Source organism: Dicentrarchus labrax, unplaced genomic scaffold, assembly GCF_905237075.1.
Source record: "Dicentrarchus labrax unplaced genomic scaffold, dlabrax2021, whole genome shotgun sequence".
Classification (NCBI taxonomy): domain Eukaryota; kingdom Metazoa; phylum Chordata; class Actinopteri; family Moronidae; genus Dicentrarchus; species Dicentrarchus labrax.
The window spans coordinates 6,422,118-6,444,065 of NW_026136722.1; the positions used below are offsets into that span (position 1 = coordinate 6,422,118).

A 21,948-nucleotide genomic window follows, 5' to 3' on the forward strand; every position below is an offset into this window, starting at 1 on the left:
CCTCATAGGAGCGAGAAATTTCCCTATAAAAATTGTTGGCAAGTGGACAATCAGGGCTAAAATTATGTAGAGTGAACTCGTGTGGCGGCAATTTGTTTAATTAAGCATACAGAGTATGATCTTGTCTTTCTGTAAGGTTTTATTCAAGTCATCCATGAATGGTCTCAACGCAACCGTCACACAATCTCGTATGTGAAAGTCTTAAAGGGCCCAGATTGGAAGAAGCAGTATGGTCTTATCCCTGTTGGAGCATCACTCCAACACAGTTACACATTCCTGAGTTCTGGGACAGTAAACAGACAGATAGTGTGGTGAGATGATCATGTCCTTGGCTTCTTGTCTGGAGTCTCAACATCTTGCTGTTTACTTTGACATAGAGTGTAGTTACAAACAGGGTTAAAGGTTATATGCATATAATATGCTCTTTATTACTCTTTAACAGTTGCATATGGTTTTACAATGACCAGGTCAAAGGGTTGTATAGGTTCTTAAAAATGTCCATTACACTTGGCATTACTCAAATGGTTTGTTGTTGCTTTGGCTGGTTGGTGTGTGTGTGACAACAGAGCAACAAAAACAATATGCCTATTGTGCATTCAAACATCAAAATAATGCAGTATTTTATTAATGTTTTTTTTTCTTCACAGGAACAACGAGGAAAATCTTGAATTTGTGAAATCTTACCAACCTCAAAACAAGGATGTCAAACATCTCAGAATTCTGATTCATGGACAAACCGGTGCCGGAAAGTCCAGTTTCATCAACTCTGTTGAAAGTGTTTTAAAAGGCAGAGTTACAAACCGAGCTTTGACAGATGCCACCTCTGGGAGGAGCTTTACCGAAGAAGTAGGAATAACTCTTGACTGTGGCGATTTTAAGCAAAACGTTTCTTAATGTTTTAAGAATTTCAGATTGGTTTAAAAACATATCATAAACTTAATCGAAGTGGGTAAATAAGCATCAAGTATCTGACAACTGACCACATTCAGCGAGAAAAAGACAAAAACAACACAGTGAAAAGCAAGCTCATTAAGTGAATGGTGATCACAATAAATAATAATAACATATTATAATATGTAATGTATATATGTGTATATATAATATAATAACAAAGGGGAAGACCACGAGCCAACAGCCACAAAGTTCCTCCACCCAAGTCAAACTTATAGATATATATATATATGGGTGTAATGTATGCTAGGGACTGTGGAGATTTGACCACCATGTGTCTGAGTACATACATTTGTATTCATAGAGAACCATTCAAGGCTGAGCTGGGTGTTTGTACCACCAAACCTGGAGAAAATGTCACAGGCCATCAAAGACAAGGATGATTTTCAGCCTGAGCAATACTGTGCTGACCTGGACAAAGTGGTAGCAGTTCAATTGGCATTTTGGTGAGTTAGATGCAAAATGACAGCTGAAAGGCAGATCAAGGGACAGTGACTTCTGGGGACTTGACAGGAGGAAGATGTTTCCTCTCCTAACTGGATCAGCAGTTCCTGAGGCAGGTTGAGCTTCCTGAGCTGGCACAAGAAGCAGAACCTGAAGGTTTCCACTGCAGACACAGGGCTGGTGATAAGGCGGGGGGGCAGGGTTTGGGAACTCCCCCTAAAGTCTAATGTTACCTCACAGTTTTGAGCAGGTTAAGCTAAGTATATATAACTAGGCCATCCATTCATGGTGTAGCTCCACACCTTGCTCAGTAGAGGATCTTTCAAAGTAGCTCTCTTAATGTCTTTGGCACACACTGGTAGCTTCTCCACATGTGAGAAGTGGACAATGCTTCCCTCTTTTGCTGTGTTGTCTGTCAAGGCTCGGGGTAGGCGTGAGAAAGCATCAGCTTTTTCATGATCAGCTTATGTCCTGTATTTGATTTCAGCAGTTGTATGCTATGGGAATGAGAGGTGTTGCATCCTTAATGTTGCAAGGGTTGGAATTGCTTATTTTGGCCCCAGATTGGCCGGGAGTGGCTTATGATCCATGAGGAGTGTTTCTACCGTACAGATATTTGTGGAATTTCTAATGTCCTGTTTAGAAGCAGCAGTTCAATCATCTTGATGACCAGGGAGTGGACATTTGCCAGATGTACTGACAGTGACACGGTCTCAGCTTCTATGGCGGCCCTGGCAAATCCCATAGAGCTCTGCTGCTCATCCAACTAATAACTCCGTAAAACTTTCTGTTTGAATGAAAACCAGTGAAAAAGTTGACCAGTGGATAGTCTGATGTTTAAAAGATCCTCTTTGATGAATGTGACCAGAGAGGGGAGAGCAGAAAATTTAACAAAAACATATCATCCTTTACACAATATATAAAATGTGTGCAGAAATAACACTAAGTAAGTAAGTACCATCATGGATGTATTATAAGAGCTGGATACTGGAATCAAACGTGGCATCGATTCACTTATGTGAAAATTGCTTTCTGAGTTCAACTTTCATAGCTTCCAGGTTTACCTCCGCATACTAACATCTCAAAGCTGAATAACACGAATAGCAAAATAGTAAATATTTGTGTTGGTGGAATTAGCTAACATGGTGTAAATAACTGTACCTTCTCCTTTACAGTACACAACCTACAAAATCCAAAAAGAGTCAGGGAACTTTTATTCTTTTTTTTTCAATGACACCATGGGCCTAGAGAATGACAATGACAACGGAATTCATGTGGAAGACATCAAACTCGCCCTGAAGGGACATGTGAAAGAGGGTTACCAGGTACGATCCTTTAAACGCTGAGATTATTTAATGTGGCTCTGTGGAGTTTTCTTGAAAATACTAAGCATCCATGTTTAGTACTGCAGCTAGCAGTCCCCATCTCTCCTGACTTTGCATTGCAGTATTTCTGGTGCATTACCACCACCTAATAGACCTGTGGAATAAGCTCAAATCATTGGCAGGAATGTGTATCCCATGTAGCATAACTTAGAGAAAAAGTGCTGTTTTTACTATTTTGCATTAAACACATTTTCACTTAAAAATGCATTACATTGTTCATAAAAAAACATTATTTTATTTTATTGTTTTCTAGTTCAACCCTAAAAAGCAATTGACGAAGAGTGATCAGCACTACAAGTCATCTCCCACGTTGGATGATAGAGTTCATGTTCTGGTTTCTGTCTGTCCTGCTGACAAGGTGTCTTTATTAACTGATGAAGTTATAAAGAAGATGAGAGACATCAGACTAGCAGCCAGTAAAATGAGTAAGAGCAGGCATCAGTTGTTATTACTGTGCATGGACTGTTAAAAATTATTTTGAAAAAATAATTAAAATACCAGCAAAATAAATGATTGAAATACTGATTAGGTTTCTGTATCAGCAGAGATTCCCCATCTGGCTGTCCTCACTAAAGTTGATCTGGCCTGTCCTAAGGCAAAACAAAATATAAACAACGTCTACAAGAGCGACTACCTGAAGAAACAGGTACGTTTCTGTTGGTGGCTTGGGGATTGTGGTTAAGAGGAAACAAGAATCTCGTTTGGTCATCACTTTGCAATTATTGATCAATGGAGATGCCGTTACTTTAAAACTTAGGTTGAGAAATTCAGCGAGACACTGGGCATTCCAGAGAACTGCATCTTTCTTGTGAAGAACTACAACTCAGAAATCGAGACGAATGATGACATTAATGTGCTGATACTGGTTGCACTGAGACAGATGGTCAATTTTGGAGAAGACTTCCTCGACAACCTGTAGATGTAATTTACATGGTTCTTTATGATGACTTTTTATTATCATTATTCATCATTATATCATCATATCATTATATCATTATTATGTAATTCGTATAATATTCACTTTATCATGTGATTCTTTATCACATGAAGTTGAATCAGAAATTTTGTCAAAATGTATCTTATTGCTTGTTATTTTACTTTGATGAATGAAGTACTGTATTAGTAAGCTGTTCAACACCTGGATGTGCAGAAAGGATGCTTGTTTATGTGAAATAAAAATGTGTTAAAACATTTGTTTTGTGTCTATACATTTTTATATGTAACCAAGACTAGGTCTAAACCTAGTATATTGCTGGACCGTGTATGGTCAGTGGTAGTGTCTATAACGTCAATTCCTGGATTTTAAATGATAATTTGTAATTTTCTTTTTTTTTTCTGTGGTCCAAGTAATATTTGTTCTTAATGGGTAGCAGATCACAACATGGTTAAGCTAAGCTTAAGGTTAAAAACAACGAAACACTTTCCACCTATTTTTTAAGATGTTTGATTTGAAAGAAAACTTATTCTAACTTTTTAAATTATCTATTAACTCCCTTTTCTCTTTCTTGTTTCTATTGTTTCCTGTTTTTTTCCATGACACATGATAGAAAAGTATTGCATTCACTTGAAAAAAAATCTGCTGTTTTTCTTAATTAACAAGATACCTCTAGCACACTCTCCATGCCTAGGGTCGGCTCTCGGCTCCCTTAGCCAAATCCTAACCCAACCCTCTAAGGAATATGCCATGAAGTCCTCACCTCAGCCAAAAATCAGACCGATCTGATCAGTTTTGCAAGAGTTACAGTAGAAAAACAGATTTTGACATTGGAGAGTAAAAAATTCAAAATGGAAGTGTTTTCTATGTTTCAGGTAACGTTTATTTGTGGAAGATTGTAAATGTCATCTTACAATGCTTTCTCAACTGGTGTATTACAACCCTACTTGTTCTGAATGGGTCTCTGAGTGTGTGGTCAAAGAAAAAAATGTTCATGTATACTAGTGGTTGGTGGCTGTGGCAAAAATTGGGTCAGGAGGAAAACCAACCCACAGCGTCATGTTATGTTACATTAGTTGGCTACTTATCTATAATTTCTTCTTCTGAAGTGACCCAGGTGGCAAATGTTGATCTAAAGGGACTAAAAATCTAAAAATCACATTGATTCTGATATGACTGTTCACACTTAGGACATGTTGCAAAAAACAGTTCTGTTTTGTGATGAATGAAATGAAATGAAAATGATCAGATTCCATGTGTGCTGTTCACACTGTCATTAAAAAAACTGTCACATATAAAAAAATCTAATTTGGGTCACTTTGGCCTGCAGTCTGAATGCGACCATAGTGTTATTTTTATCCCACTCATATTAAAGATGTATTTCCTTTCTCATTATATGTGTATATGTATATTGTATAATATTATTTTTTTTTAAAAAAAAAAAAATAATAAAAAAAAAAAAAAAAAAAAAAAAAAAAAAAAAAAAAAAAAAAAAAAAAAAAAAAAAAAAAAAAAAAAAAAAAAAAACATTATATGTGCAGGAAAGTTTATTAGACAAGTACATATACACCAACAAGACAGTGTACAAGCATTGTGCCTGTGCTCCGCACTGTGACAGGAGCGGCTCTCAAAAGCAGCGGCACTTACACAGAGACAGACAGACAGCATGATCCCATTACACTGGTATTGATCAATATCAATACCAACGTTTTTTTGGATCGATACTACTGAACAGTGCCGAGTCTGCCGGAGAAAAAGAAGACGTTACATTAGCTTGTAGGGCTTGATTAATTCATCTTAAACTGCGATTTTAACAATTTTAAAACGTGCTTAAAACAAAATGTACTAACCGGAAGAAATTAACAACCAACTCCTAATAAGTTTTTTCTATGTCGGGGCTCAAATTTAGAGTGCAGTAGATAGAGTCAGTCTAGCTTGATTGACAGGTCGCCACAGACTTGTCAATCACAAGGTAGCCCCGCCCTAAAGCATACCCTGCTTTATCATCTATTTTCCTCTAAATAGGATCGGAAATTACACCTTTAAATGAACATCATGCTGTGTTGAAAAGGACTTGAAACTGATGATTAAGATCAAAAACTCATAAGAAAAATGTTTAATGAGATAACAGTCAAGTGGGAAACTTATTTTATCATTATTTCTGATGGAACTGGGCTTCTTTATCCAGTGAAGTCGCCCTCTGCTGGCTGTTGGAAACAATGCAGGCTTACTCTGCACTCGATTGCTTCTTCCTCAAGGACCTTAACCTTTCTGTGACCTTAAAAGTGAATTTTGTGCATTGAAATTGAATTTAGAGAACTGAATTTGAATTGAGAGAACTGAAAGTGAAAGTACATAAAAAGTTGAATTTTTAGTGAGGCTCAAATACAGTTCCAGTTGCAAGTGAATTCAGATTCATATTATATATATAGATATATATAGAGAATTTGTAAGTAGTGTTGCTTTCGTCAACGAAAATTATGACTAAATATCATCGTCAGCGAACCTTTATCACGTGATGGAAACGAGACGAGACGCAACGTAAATGGTGGTCATGTGACGAAAACTATAATCAAATATATAATGCAATATTGTTGACGAATAAAAACGGGACTAAATGTGGTTTGCTCTGCTAAAATATCTCTTCATTTTCGTTGACCAAAACGAGACGAGACGAAATGTTATAACATTATTTCATCTCGCTACTATTATTATTTTGAAGTATTTCTGTTTCCTGAGAGCGCAGACACAGGCGGCGTCACTTCCTCAATCCCCACTCGCGGCATTATTTGATGCAGCTGTGGTGCGTTAACGCTAGTCACAAACACATACATTTTATTTGCATTTTGTTATTATGTTATTGTAGCTCGAGCAATCAAGCACCTTGTTTCACTTTAAGTTAAACTTGAATGTAATGTCAATTCTTTCTGGCATTGTCATTTGGAGCTATTTTATTTATTTAATTTAAATTTATGTGTGTGTACTTCTTACATGTTACATGTAAAATACATATGTTGTCAATTCAAATCAGAGCGTCTTCCGTGTCTGGAATTGAATGTATTCTTGAGTCTATAAGGTAACAATAATATAATAATAAGATAACCTTGTTTGACTTGTGAAATGGGTGACTTTAAAGAACATTTTGGTTTTGTCTATACTATACTAGGTACTTGTGCTATATTAACTGGGTTAAATAGTTTACTAAAAGGAGACTAAAATACAATTTAAATTGACTAAAACTAGACGTAAATAGTCATTGATAATCTGACTAAAATAAGACTAAATTGCTCAGACTTTTAGTCGACTGAAACTTGACTAGACTAAAAAGAGTATAAACGTGACTAAAACTAATAAAAACTAAAATGACAGTTTGACACAAAGACTAGACTAAAACTAAAATTAAAGGGCCGCCAAAAACAACACTATTTGTAAGTTGTATACTGTAAGGAAGGAGTTGAAGGTATTTGTATTATTTTAGCAAATTCAGCAAGTCAGAGATTTGCTAGTATTTGATGATTCTGCAGACACTTTTAGTTTATTTTAGCTTTTTGTAAAGAGCCTGTCTGCCTCCAATTTGTACTCATATCATTTTTGTCACTTAAAACCATCAACCTATAAAAGATGGATTTACTCGTCTCACTGTACAAAACTGAAGCCAAGATATCCCGCATACAGCTGCTGCCATTTTTCTGTCTGCACAGTCGTGATCGGTGTTGGCACTAAAGTCTCACCCACAAGCTGGGCTCAGCTGTCAATCAGGATGTGTAATCCCCTTTTTATAGCTTAAAAAAACTTGAACTTGAACCTACATCAGCGATAAGAACTACCTAATGCCACAAACTGTCTTTGAGAAAAAAGTATTTGACGTGTATTGTCATTTTAGTTTGGCCCATGTCCCATCTGCTAACATGGAGGCAACAGCGTTATGACCTTTACCAGAGCAATCAAGATATTTTGGGTTCACTTTTGGAGAGCAGTCACTTCGTCCATCTTTATATGTCGATGTTCAAAACAAATAAGTAAAGTTTGGGGAAAATAGCAAAAAGAAACTGCAGTTATTATAACAATGTTTTAACCTACACAATTTGTTGTTTCCATGATAGCAGAAGTTGCATTACGTAAAGGATAATACTTGACAAGTGTGACGTGACTGTGGCTCATGATGGTTGGTTTGCCTCCATTTTGTGAAACCGATATTATGTCCCTTACACCATGTCCACTTACCTAAAAAATACCACATGTAAAATCTAATTTGTGTAGTTTTCGGTGAGATACTATTTATCTTTTTTTTGGTTGTTGTTGGTGGTTACGCAAATATTACAAGCTCCAAACTCTTTACAAGAATGGCAAAAGAAAACGTATCTCATACACCGTTTCTAAAAGTTGATTCATACCTTCAAACCAATCAGAATCAGAAGTTTTTTTGTGATTGTTGTGGGCAAAAATCCTTGATTATGCGGCACGTTTTCTTAAAAAATGCAATGGAATATGCAGGATATTTATGCAATTTTATGTGATGAAATTGCGGGAACTTGCAAAAACTGCGGTTTGATGAAAAAGAGAAAAAAAAGTTATTCCCCCAACACCCTGTTCTCACTAGGCTACTACCTTAATGTAAAGAGTCATTTCTTATTACTTCCTATGATAATCAAGCATACTACTACATCACAGAAAGTGCTGGAAATATTTAAGTTCTCATCTTGTTTTATTTCAGACCTTAATAAACACATGGCTCAAACTTACAAAACATTGATGAGTCAGACTTAGACTTAGACTTCTCTTTATTGATCCTTTTGGGATGACTCCTGCAAGGAAATTGAATTTCCAGCAGCTTACAAAACAGTGTAGAAAAATAAAGAGGTATAAAAAAATACAGTACAAGATAAACAATAAACTCTTTTCTAGATATAGAAAGTAGACAATAGAAAGTAGAGATAAGAATACAAATAAATTAAGATAAAATTCACAGAAAATGAAATTAAATAAGATGAATGTAGAGAACTGTATAAAGGATAAATATAGATAGATAAAGATAAATATATAGGACAGTATATGGCATTGTGTTGTTAAACAGTGAATAAATGACATTAGCAGAAATTAGCAGTTAAATTAAATTAAATTATTGCACTTAAGTGGTGGATCAAGTTATTGCACAAAGAAAATAAAAAATAAAAAAGTAAGTAAGTAAGAAGAGTGTCCAGGTATGTATGAGTAGATTATTATTATTGCACAGTTATTGCACAGTTATTGCACAGTGAGTGGCTACCACTCCTTTCCTTCTGTCCTCTTTACCCTATTTCCTCCTCCCCCAGAGAGAGGAGTTGTAGAGTGTGATGGCACGAGTGACAAAGGAGTTCTTGAGCCTGTTGGTCCTACACTTGGGAAGGAGCAGCCTTTCACTGTGAACAGGCTCCTCTGGTTGCTGATGACGGTGTGCAGGGGGAGCTGACATTGTCACTAATGTCCAGCAGTTTGTCCAGTGTCCTCCTCTCTTCCACCATCACCAGTGAGTCCAGCTTCATGCCTACCATAGAGCCGGCCCGCCTGATCAGTTTATCCAGTCTGGAGGTGTCCTTCTTGGATATGCTGCCCCCCCAGCACATCACAGTGTAGAAGAGGACACTGGTAACCACAGACTGATAAAACATCCACAGGAGTTTGCTGCAGATGTTGAAGGATCGCAATCTCCTCAGGAAGTACAACCTGCTTTGTGTCTTCCTGTACAGGTGGCTGGTGTGTGTTTATTATCCAGCCACAGCCCGAGGTATTTGTATGATTCCACAGCCTCCACCTCAGCTCCCTCTAGCAGGACTGGTCGCGCTCTTGGTCTGGACCTCCCAAAGTCAATGACCAGCTCCTTCGTCTTAGAGGTGTTGAGCTGTAGGTGGTTAGTGTGACACCAGAGAGCAAAGTCCCCCACCAGACTCCGAGTCAAACAAGTTCTGTTCAACTTCTTGCAACGAAAATGCGGGCATTATGAAATCATGCAATTTTGCACGGAAATCGGCAATTTATGCGGTGAAAGTGCAGCGTATTTGAAAAAATGCAGCCCCCGCATAAATATGCAGACTTTGGCTGATTATGCATTGAATTATGCGATCGCATAATCGCGTTTTTCTGGAGGGACTGATCAATGACCTAAATATTAGATTAATAAATAATAATAAATAAGTAATTATAACTGGAAATGCTCTAATGTGTCCAGTCATCCGATGTTGTTTTACCAACTTGCAAAAGAATTACAGAACATTTTTCCTTTAAAAAGTTATTCATACTTTTTTGGTAAAGCTGCTCCCAGAGGTTTCATCTGTCAAAGCTCTGTTGGTAACCCTGCCTTGAAACACGCTATCTACAGAGTTGATGAAACCGGACTTGCCAGCACCAACTGGTCCGTGAAGAAGAATTCTGAGATGATTGACTTCCTTGTTTTGAGGTCGATAAGATTTCACAAAATCCAAATTTTCCTGGTTGCTCCTGTTGATTGAAGGACAAATGTTAAAGAACTGTATGTTTATACACAATAGGCTGATTGTGATTGTTGTTCTATTTTCACACACACTGTAGGGTCAAAGGAGACCTTAAGATATGAACTCGTTCATTTGGTGTGGTAATTCATCAGGAAGGAGCTATCGTGCAGCATTAGTGAGAAGCCATATGTTGTCATGTTTGACGAAAGCATGAATAAAACGACAAAGAGTAAATAAATGGACCTTCATTTGCAGTTCTGGACTACTGATGATGAGACTGGCACACACCACGTCCAATGGTGATTCTGGGGGGTGGCCGGGGCCACCACTGAAAGCTCATTGGCCACCCCAGATCTGATAGGTAGTTGGTCAAGTTCGTCAACACAAGAAACAAGAGAAATGCTGTCAATCAATGATGACAGCTGATCAACTGATTTAGGGCCAGTTTTCCATTTTTAACTAACACAGTAATGGTCGTACTGACGCTGTGAGAGCTGATTTCTGCTCAGCGGATGTTTGGCCATGCAGGTCAGGTGACCCATGAGATGAGCACGCTGCACCTGCTGCTGCTGCTGGTCCGTGAAACAGGAGGACGGTCACAGTTACAACATCAACAATACAACAACGATAAAAACTGTCAATTGAGAGGAATGGTAATTTAATGTTTAGTTATATCGTAGTTCCCTCTGAATGTGGAGGAAAACTTTATCTAGCTCTAAGTAGCAGCTCAAAGTCGAACTACACTGCACTAGCTAGCTTAGCAGCCTGCAAACCAAGTTAAGCATTGAACGTTAGCATTTTGTTTTTTTAATTGTTATTTGGATACCGCCATGAAATATGAAACGCTATTTTCTGGACTGAAGACTGAGGGTGTTTTTTGCAAATGTGTGTGTTCAATAGAGCTAATGTTATATTTTTCAATATACAACTAGTGTGTGAAATAAAGTGTGACAGTCTAGATTTAAGTAGCTCTAACACAAGAACAAGCTGTGACTTATTTATTTGCTCTGTGATTTAAGGGCTGTTTAAAGACTTTTTTCTCTGAAGGGCTTTTTGTTTGTATCAATTTGCTCATCTTCACAGTTCACATATTTTTAGACGTTTAAATAGGCAGAGGCAGAGCAAATTGTATTCAAATGCCACAAATGCTTGAGATGCAATATGTGTTAATTGTGTTATTAAAAGTGAGTGGTAAGAGTGGTAGTTATGTAAAAAATAAACCTTTGTAGATCCTATAAATAGACATAATTAGGCACATTGTTGACACCTCCTTTCTTTTTGACATTTTAATGGAGTCAAAGCTGTTATTTAAGGGGTTCCAGAGCCCCATGAACACCTGTATTTTGCACACTGATTCTAATCCAATTTGACAATGATCCTGCTTGACGTTTGTAGTTATAGCTATTACTTCAAAGTGAATTGACTGACTGATTGATTGATTGAGTGATTGAATTACATTTCCCCCAGGGATATTAAGAGAATAGTTATGAAGAGAAGCAGAGATATTCAGAGTTTCTTAAAAAAAAAAAAAGAAAAGAGTCAGAGCCAGCCACAGCTTCTACCAGCAGCAGTGAAAAGGCTCAGTCAAGTCAGCAACCTAGGTACAGCAGTAGTGATGAAGAGCAGTCAGCTCCTCCTGCACAGGATGGTAAGTCATGCTTGGATAGTTTGAATTTACCATGTAGGCTCACATTCAAGTTGTTTGTCACTCTCCAGTTATACAATTACAACTGTCTGAAACATCGCTACACAAGAACAATAGTTAAAACAGTTGTAAAAGACAGAAGAACAATAATAAAATGTGCATAATACATAAATACACACACACACACACACACACACACACGTATGTATGTATGTATGTACATATGTATGATTGTGTGAGTGTAAAATATATATATATGTGTGTGTGTGTGTGTGTGTGTGTGTGTGTGTGTGTGTGTGTGTGGCAGAACCTCCAGCCTATTGATGTCTCAGATTTCTCAGATACCCGTGTATTCCCACAGCTGACCAGCCACACCCAGAGGAGGATCCAGCAGAAACCTTTATTTCACAGTTACGAGACAGGAAATCATGGGAGAGAGAGGGGATGTGACATGCAGCAAAGGACCGGGATTCGAACCGCGGTTGGCTGCGTACGTAGTGCATTAAACTTCGCTATGCCATGGCCACCCCACACTAGCTTTGTGTCCCATCTTGGCCACCCCAGTAAAAATGTCCTGGATACGCCACTGGTTGTAGGAAAATGTATCACATCTAAAGAAGCATACAGTTGGAGAGATGTGGTTTTGGGTGGAGAGATGAAATTATCCTTAAACACCCACCTTAAGCCCCACATTATAAAATGCTGAGTAATCCACTGAATACAAATGATAAATGCATTTTTTTAATTTACAGACTTATTGCATTTCACCATTCTAATTTATGACATTACATGTCATCTGAATTGATGAACAGACAAAGACATTTGTGATGAGAAGAAATTATTTTGGGGAAAAAACTGTGACTGTGAATCACAATGCTGTGAAAAAAAAAAAAGTAAAAATAACTTCTAAAATCTGCTAGAATTAAATAACTAAACTACCTGCCATAAAATCTGTTATTGAGAAAGATTTAGGAGGAAATAACATTCAGAATAACAAACTGAAGTAGGATAATATATAATTGGATAACTGTATATAATTGTACATATATTGTGTATTAATTCATATGATTATTTATTTCACAATGTCATATATATTTAATCTTTGATTGCACACTTTGGTTTTCGATACAAACAACCATCATTTTTTCACATTCAGATTGAGGAAATCTTCTCTAAAGGTAATCATCTGTCTCAACACATTAATGTCATTATTAATGTTGATTTCTTAATTATAATTCTTCACAAGGAAGATGCACTTCAGTGGAATACTATGAATGTAATCACAAATATAATCACTTCCAATATTACAATATAATCTACCGTATGGACTAGAAAGAATTATTTGGGGAGATTACATTTACAAGCATCCCTCCCAAAACCCTTGAATGAAATAAAGGGAAACAAATGACAAATTGTATGTTTACTGTGGTTTTATTTTAACAGCCCTACTTTAGCACAATGATTCAATATGTAGCAGGTTCAAAGAAGATGCTGTTGTAGCAACAAATATCTCCCATGTGTACATATATAACCAGATGTTTAAATAAGTTTCACTTTTCAACCACATTTAGCCCAGTTTAAGCCCGAACATTTTGACCTGTTGCTAATCATGAGATTCATAATTACTGTGAGACTGCAACGCCACATATTACCACAGGATCAAAAAAGCATAGCCAACACTGCAATAAAACTCCAAAAGCATAGTTAAAGTACCTGTTTAATATGCACATGTAGGTTTTAAATCTATTCATACTTTATTCAGCAAACTAGAACACAGGTTATAAGATCATCCGATTGATAGTTGCTTTGTTCATGCTCAGAAAAAGCAACATTTGCCCCTGCAGCATGTAGGTCTACAAGTTGTTGACAAAGTCTTCTCCAAAATTAGTCATCTGTCTCAGTGCACTCAGTATCAGTGTATCAATGTCATCATCTGTGGTGATCTCTGAGTGGTAGTTCTTCACAGGAAAGATGCAGTTCAGTGGAATACCCAGTGACATGCTGAATTCCTCCATCTAAATTTGAACAATTTGACTAATGAGAAATTACAACAAAGTGCTTAACAAAGAATTTTTGTGTTAAAAAATATATTCCAACTTGAATAATAACTCAAATCAAGACTTACCTTTTTCTTCAGGGACTTGCTCTTATACACATTCCTTAGATCTCTTTTGACTTCTGGACAGGCTTCATCAATTTTGGTGAGAATAGCCAGTTGGGGAATCTCTGCCGATAGAGAGCAGATTATGAGTCAATGATGATCATGTTTGTCAGGTTATTTGATTCAACTTATTAAAAACCCAATAACTAACCCTAACCCTTACCCTTGTCCCTGGCTGCAAGTCTGACATCCCTCATCTTTTTCACAGTTTCATCACTCAGTAAATGTATTGTGTTGGCAGGGACGACACAAACCAGAACATGAACTTTGTTATTTAGAGTGGGGTTGTTGTTGTAGTGACAATCATCCTCAGATATTGTAGAGAGAGTATTGAACTGGAAAACAACATGAAATCTAATTAAAGAATGACTTTTGCAAGTTAATAGTTAATTATATATAAGAATATATTTCTATGTGAATACAATTGTTTATTCAAAACGGATCACAAAGCTGGATTGTGTTACTGAAATAAAGCCAACAAAGTTTAATGAAGTGAATAAATAATGGAAGTAATTCAATAATTGTACTTTATAACCATCTTTTATGTGTCCTCTCATGGCCAGTTTGATGTCCTCCACACCAACTCCTTTATTAGTGTCCTTCTCAAGGCCCATGATGTCAGTGAACGCAAAAGGGTAAAATGTTCCTGGTTCTCCTTTTTGGATTTTGTAAGTTTTGTACTGTAAAACAGAAAGGTGCAGGTATAATGACAAAAATACAACATAATGATCAATGACCATAAAGCAATTTGTCTTTCTCACTACTTTCATCACAATTGCTCAACACTGCTGTTAGCCTGATCTGTTATGCAATGAACATTGCAGTTGCACATGAAAGGTTTAATAAATCAAAATACACACTGAAAGAGTTGCTACATATCATGAATATTTACAGAGCATTAATACATTGACCTTAAAATAGTAAAACACACACACACGATTCATACTTCAGTGGTGAAGCTGTCGTGAGAGACTGCATCAACCAAAGCTCGACCAGTGATTCTGCCTTGTAGAAGACTGTCGACAGAGTTGATGAAACTGGACTTTCCAGAACCAGCCGGTCCATGAAGCAGAATTCTCAGCTCTAGGAGCTCTGTATTATGAGGCTGATAATCCTTCACAAATGGCAGATAGTTCTCTTTGCAACTATTCAAAGAATATTTTGAATCAGCAGTCTTAACAAATATTTTTTTGAAGTTTTAGTTTTTATTATATAAGAGATAAAATAACACATACTTACCCCCATTGTATTGTCCTCCAATTGTCCTCTAAAAGCTGACAGCAAATAGCACGAAACATTAACAAAGCAAACTAACATGAAAAATTAATTCATCAAATGTTTTAAATGTCTTACTCACAGGAGGGGGGCTGACAGGTTGAGATGATTTTCCTCCCATTGCTACAAAATAAGATATTTTAATTTATAACTTATTTATAACAGAGAATAATTCAAACAATAATTTAAGATAACTGGACTGACCTGCAACTTATCACTGATAAACCAGACTCGGTGTGCAACTATGTTGTAGATAATATATATCATATTATAAATTGCATATATTCATTTTTAATGACAATACTTAACATAAAATAAAAATAGAAAGTGACTCATGCATAGCACCCATTTAAAAAAAAAGAAGATTTAAAACAAATGTATAGCTCATTAAACTAAAGAAAAGTCATTTCAACAAAGAAGCTTCGAGCTACTATATTTAAATTACAAAATTCTTACAATGCAGTTTACTACTGCATTTGAGGATAGATATACAAAAAATCTTACCTCTAAATGTTGTTCTGGAACGAAGTAGGTACTAACTCATGAATTGCTAAGTCACTGGGGTGTGACTCTCTTTCTCTTTTGAGTCGATGGCTAGTGTGATGCTGCAGCTTTTTAAACATGTTGAAAACCTATTGACTTGCTTTCACTTTCTTTTTGGTCACATGATTTCTTTGAAATGGACTTTCTCTTCTGAGGTCATTATTTATTAATTAATCTAATTACCCACTTTAACCCATACCGGTATTTTTAACATGATACATAATGTTAACATAAATCAAACCTTCATCATCACATCATAACTTATTTTTTTCAAAAGTGATTTTGTAACAGACAAATTATGTTGTCTGGCCAATGTCCATATCAGAAAACATTTCTATGTTTCATTCTAGAGCATGAAAAAAGTCATTTTATCAGGGGTTAGTCTCTAACCTAAGTTCAATGAGGAGATTGGTCGTAAATAACTTAAAAGACTACTCAGTAGATATGAAACACCCACCCAAAATGATGCACACAGCAATAGATTGACTGTGTGTAAAGGAAATATATCATATTAATAATAATAACGACTTATTATTTCGTTATCTCGACATAACAAAGATCATTTTCTCGTGATAACAAATTAATTAATAATGTGTTAGTCTTGACTTGAAACTAATGCGCTGCCACGAACGGCTTCCATAGCCACTGGCTGTAGCTGTAGCCTACCGGTTAAGTTGGTTTGTTTACTTGACTGGGTTTGTTTAGGGGCTACCAGTTAGAAGATGAGAGGCTGACAAACTCCTATATATCCGGCTGCTTCAGCTAAGGTAACGTAAATGTAGGCTAACGCTAACTTAGCAATGTAATGTGAAACGTAATTAAAAGTTTATTAATTCATTTAATAGTGCTTTGATATGTGTCGTGTTTATTATTATGGTTTGTTGCACAGCATTACAATGGTCCACTCAAAATGTGGCTATTAAATAATCAGAAGAACTATGACAACCCTTTTGTGTAAGGGCCAAGAATTGGACAACTTTGTTGCAGCTGCTAACAATGACTGCATTTACTGTTGAATCCTACAGATCACCATGGACCAGTTTCCTTGAGAGAAAGGAGTGTTCCTGAGGAGAACCTGGCAAGAACGGCAGAGCACAAGGTGAAGTAGCTACATAATCTAAGTCAATAGTTAAAGGCATTGCCTGCCAATGCTAAAGTGACAAATGAAGAAGTATTTTGGTCCAATTTGGTTGTTGTAAGTCTGTAGAATCATAAATATGTACATCTGGACATTGATAATGGCATAATACCTGTATTTACCTGCACAAGATGGACATAAAATGATTTATATGACCTAAGTTAATACTGGTAACTACTAAATTGCAGCAAAGGTTGGACACACAACCTTGCCGTAAAAACAAATAAACAAAAACAGCTATGACCAGTGTAAGAATAGAATAGAATAGAAACTTTATTTGTCTGAAACCAAAGGGTTACAGAAATGTATCTTAATTTATCATAAGAGGTTTCATGATATGTAATGTAGTTGGTATCAAGCTGGTTGAATTGGTGGCTCAGTTGGTGTCCAGCTTAAACCAGCTAATGTCATTTTGGTTGTAGTGGAGAAACTACTACTACTAGTAATGATCAGACTGGGCACCACTTGAGGCCACAATTCAGAGTATGTGGGGTAATAAAAGGCTTAGAGAGGTTGATATGCTTTCAGTTTTCTTTCCTTTCCTTATCAGCAACACACAGGCATAACAGTTGGAGCTTACGGTGATGAGTGTGGGTTTTCTACAAAAATATACCATGTTAAACACTCATAATTACATAATAATAATGTACATACATACATTACATTCTCACTCACAGAAATAAACAGAAACTCAAAGCACTCATTACTCAAATATATGTAGCCGTGTAGTTCATTTATTTAAATATAATGTTCTACTGGTGTGAGATAGTTCTCAAAGTTGTCTAATGTGTTTTTTGTTTTCTATTGAGTATAACATTGTTGTGAAATAAGTATAATGTGAAGCAGATTTTAAATGAGCTGCATAGTAACATGTTGTTGCAGATTTTGATCACAAGGTGGAAATAATGACTCATGTCACAAGTATAAAATGAGTATTTTTCCTTCCAAAAGGTTCGTTCAGTGTTTTTAAATAGAAAGGTTCTGATATAGGCAGAGGAGGATAGAGTAGCCAAAATTTGTACTCAAGTAAAAGTATTGTTACTTTAGGACAATATTACTCAAGTAAAAGTAAAAAGTATTTGCATTGAAATTAGAATTTATCTAAAAAGTTACTCAAGTAAATGTAACTGAGTAAATGTAACTCGTTACTACCACCTCTGGATATAGGGGAGAAAAGTGCCAAGAGAAAAGTGTTCTCTAGAGTCAAATGTTTATACGTAGAACTCAATCTCTCTGTGAATAGCCCTTTCAGAGCCTTCTTTTTCTAAGTGTGATGGTTCCCAGTAGATTACGTTTACAAGCATCCCTCCCAAAACCCTTGAATGAAATAAAGGGAAACAAATGACAAATTGTATTATTTACTGTGGTTTTATTTTAACAGCCCTACTTTAGCACAATGATTAAATATGTAGCAGGTTCAAAGAAGATGCTGTTGTAGCAACAGATATCTGCCATGTGTACATATATAACCAGATGTTTAAATAAGTTTAACTTTTCAACCACATTTAGCCCAGTTTAAGCCCGAACATTTTGACCTGTTGACATGCTAATCATGAGATTCATAATGACTGTAAGACTACAACGCCAGATATTACCACAGGATCAAAAAAAGCATAGCTAACACTGCAATGAAACTCTGAAAGCATAGTTAAAGTGCCAGTTTAATATGCACATGTAGGTTTTAAGTCTATCCATACTTTATCCTGCAAACTAGAACACAGGTTATAAGATCCTTCTTATAGCCATAATTTCAGCTTTATCATATTCCTGTTTGCAAACTTGCTTTGTTCATGCTCATAAAAAGCAACATTTGCCCCTGCAGCATGTAGGTCTATATAAGTTGTTGACAAAGTCTTCTCCAAAATCAGTCATCTGTCTCAGTGCACTCAGTATCAGTGTATCAATGTTATCATCTGTGGTGATCTCTGAGTGGTAGTTCTTCACAGGAAACATGCAGTTCAGTGGAATACCCAGTGACACACTGAATTCCTCCATCTAAATTTGAACAATTTGACAAATGAGAAATTACAACAAAGTGCTTAACAAAGAATTTTTGTGTTAAAAAATATATTCCAACTTGAATAATAACTCAAACCGAGACTTACCTTTTTCTTCAGGGACTTGCTCTTATACACATTCCTTAGATCTCTTTTGACTTCTGGACAGGCTTCATCAATTTTGGTGAGAATAGCCAGTTGGGGAATCCCTGCCGATAGAGAGCAGATTGTGAGTCAATGATGATCATGTTTGTCAGGTTATTTGATTCAACTTATTAAAAACCCAATAACTAACCCTAATCCTTACCCATGTCCCTGGCTGCAAGTCTGACATCCCTCATCTTTGTCACAGTTTCATTACTCAGCAAATGTATTGTGTTGGCAGGGACGACACAAACCAGAACATGAACTTTGTCATTTAGAGTGGGGTTGTTGTTGTAGCTGTGATCATCCTTAGATATTGTAGAGGCAGGCTTGAACTAGAAAACAATACAAAATTTAATTAAAGAATGACTTTTGCAAGTAAATAGTTTATTACATGTAAGAATATATTTTTATGTGAATACAATTGTTTATTCAAAACGGATCACAAAGCTGGATTGTGTTACTGAAATAAAGCCAACAAAGTTTAATGAAGTGAATAAATAATGGAAGTAATTCAATAATTGTACTTTATAACCATCTTTTATGTTTCCCTTCATGGCCAGTTTGATGTCCTCCACACCAACTCCTTTATTAGTGTCCTTCTCAAGGCCCATGATGTCAGTGAACACAAAAGGGTAAAATGTTCCTGGTTCTCCTTTTTGGATTTTGTTAGTTTTGTACTGTAAAACAGAAAGGTGCAGGTATAATGACAAAAATACAACATAATGATCAATGACCATAACAATTTGTCTCTTTCTAACTACTTTCACACTGCTGTTAGCCTGATCTGTACTGCAATGAACACTGCAGTTGCACATAAAAGATTTAATAAATCAAAATACACAGTGAAAGAGTTGTTACATATCATGAATATTTACAGAGCATTAATACATCGACCCTAAAATGGTAAAACACACACACAAGTGATTCATACTTCAGTGGTGAAGCTGTCGTGAGAGACTGCATCAACCAAAGCTCGACCAGTGATTTTGCCTCATAAAAGACTGTCGACAGAGTTGATGAAACTGGACTTTCCAGAACCAGCCGGTCCATGAAGCAGAATTCTCAGCTCTAGGAGCTCTGTGTTATGAGGCTGATAATCCTTCACAAATGGCAGATAGTTCTCTTTGCAACTATTCAAAGAATATTTTGAATCAGTAGTCTTAACAAATATTTTTTTAAAGTTTTAGTTTTTATTATATAAGAGATAAAATAACACATACTTACCCCCATTGTATTGTCCTCCAATTGTCCTCTAAAAGCTGACAGCAAACAGCACAAAACATTAACAAAGCAAACTAACATGAAAAATTAATTCATCAAATGTTTTAAATGTCTTACTCACAGGAGGGGGGCTGACAGGTTGAGATGATTTTCCTCCCATTGCTACAAAATAAGATATTTTAATTTATAACTTATTTATAACAGAGAATAATTCAAACAATAATTTAAGATAACTGGACTGACCTGCAACTTATCACTGATAAACCAGACTCAGTGTGCAACAATGTTGTAGATAATATATATCATATTATAAATTGCATATATTCATTTTTAATGAAAATACTTAACATAAAATAAAAATAGAAAGTGACTCATGCACAGCACCCATTTAAAAAAAAACAAGATTTAAAATAAATGTATAGCTCATTAAACTAAAGCAAAATCATATCAACAAAGAAGCTTCAAGCTACTATATTTAAATTACAAAATTCTTACAATGCAATTTACTACTGCATTTGAGGATAGATATCATAAAAAAAAAATCTTACCTCAAAAAGTTGTTCTGGAACGAAGTAGGTACTGAACTGGTGAATTGTAGAGTTCCTCGGGTGTGACTCTTTGTCTTTCGAGTTGATGCTGCAGCTTTATAGCTTGACTTCCTTTCACTTTCTTTTTGGTAACATGATTACTTTGAAAGGCTTTCTTCTCTGAGGTCATTATTTCTTAATTATCTAAGTACCCACTAACCCAAACCGGGATGTTCATATCAGAAAACACATCTATGTTTCATTCTAGAGCATGAAAAAAGTCATTTTATCAGGACAAGAAACTGTCTTTGTCCACTTACAATGTTATATTAAAGCCAGGAGGAGGAGGAGAACTTCCAACTTGAATAATATCTCAAACCGAAACTTACCTTTTTCTTCAGGGACTCACTCTTATACACGTTCTTACATCTCTTTCAACCTCTGGACATGCTTCATCAATTTTGGTGAGAATAGCGAGTTGGGGAATATCTGTAGATGCAGAGCAGAATGTGAGTCAATGATGATCATGTTTGTCAGGTTATTTGATTCAACTTATTAAAAACCCAATAACTAACCTTAACCCTTACCCATGTCCCTGACTGCAAGTCTGACATCCCTCATCTTTTTCACAGTTTCATCACTCAGCAAATGTATTGTGTTGGCAGAGACGACACAAACCAGAACATGAACTTTGTCATTTAGAGTGGGGATTTTGTTGTAGCTGTGATCATCTACAGATATTGTAAAGAGAGGATTGAACTGGAAAACAATATGAAATTTAATTAAAGAATGCCTTGGGCAAGTAAATAGTTTCTTTTATATAAGAATATATTTTATGTGAACAATTGTTTATTCAAAACGGATCACAAAGCTGGATTGTGTTACTAAAATAATGACAACAAAGATTAACGAAGTTAATAAATAACTGAAGTAATTCAGTAATTGTACTTTGTGCTTTTTTTCCCCCTCGTGGCCAGTTTGATGTCCTCCACACCAACTCCTTTTTCAGCCTCAAAGTCCATGATGTCATTGAACACAAAAGAGTAAAATGTTTTGTTCTGGAACGAAATAGGTACTGAACTGGTGAATTACCAAGTCACTGGGGTGTGACTC

General features: G+C 36.0%; 2 protein-coding genes and 1 pseudogene across 14 annotated transcripts in view; 1 reads left to right on the forward strand and 2 right to left on the reverse strand.

The window, feature by feature from the left end:
- LOC127356461 (interferon-induced protein 44-like) overlaps window positions 1-21,948 on the forward strand; it is a 31,946-nt gene that overhangs the window by 2,019 nt on the left and 7,979 nt on the right. For 4 of the 11 annotated variants that reach the window (XM_051388218.1, XM_051388219.1, XM_051388217.1 and 1 more), the window contains exons 4-8: window positions 648-846; window positions 2,571-2,720; window positions 3,034-3,205; window positions 3,323-3,426; window positions 3,538-3,971. In XM_051388218.1, coding sequence (XP_051244178.1) covers window positions 648-846; window positions 2,571-2,720; window positions 3,034-3,205; window positions 3,323-3,426; window positions 3,538-3,699 — 787 coding nt within the window. In that variant the 3' untranslated portion in view covers window positions 3,700-3,971. Of the gene's footprint in view, window positions 1-647; window positions 847-1,403; window positions 2,721-3,033; window positions 3,206-3,322; window positions 3,427-3,537; window positions 3,972-9,026; window positions 11,281-16,830; window positions 16,905-21,948 lie in introns of those variants that run through there. The other 7 variants (XM_051388229.1, XM_051388230.1, XM_051388232.1 and 4 more) reach the window with 7 other exon arrangements.
- On the reverse strand, window positions 13,239-15,910 carry LOC127356460 (interferon-induced protein 44-like). Of its 3 annotated transcripts, none has more exons than XM_051388213.1 (8): window positions 15,767-15,907; window positions 15,345-15,385; window positions 15,227-15,261; window positions 14,934-15,132; window positions 14,515-14,667; window positions 14,151-14,322; window positions 13,952-14,052; window positions 13,239-13,841 (listed from the first exon to the last, which is right to left on the reverse strand). In XM_051388213.1, exons 2-8 carry the CDS (start codon window positions 15,381-15,383, stop codon window positions 13,680-13,682), a joined length of 861 nt encoding a protein of 286 aa, XP_051244173.1. In that variant the 5' UTR covers window positions 15,384-15,385; window positions 15,767-15,907; the 3' UTR covers window positions 13,239-13,679. The 3 variants fall into 3 exon arrangements, with proteins under 3 accessions (XP_051244173.1, XP_051244175.1, XP_051244176.1); XM_051388215.1 differs by having other exon boundaries at window positions 13,714-13,860; window positions 15,767-15,910; XM_051388216.1 differs by lacking the exon at window positions 13,239-13,841 and adding an exon at window positions 13,846-13,880 and having other exon boundaries at window positions 13,924-14,052; window positions 15,767-15,909.
- Window positions 18,293-20,590, reverse strand: LOC127356459 (interferon-induced protein 44-like; annotated as a pseudogene).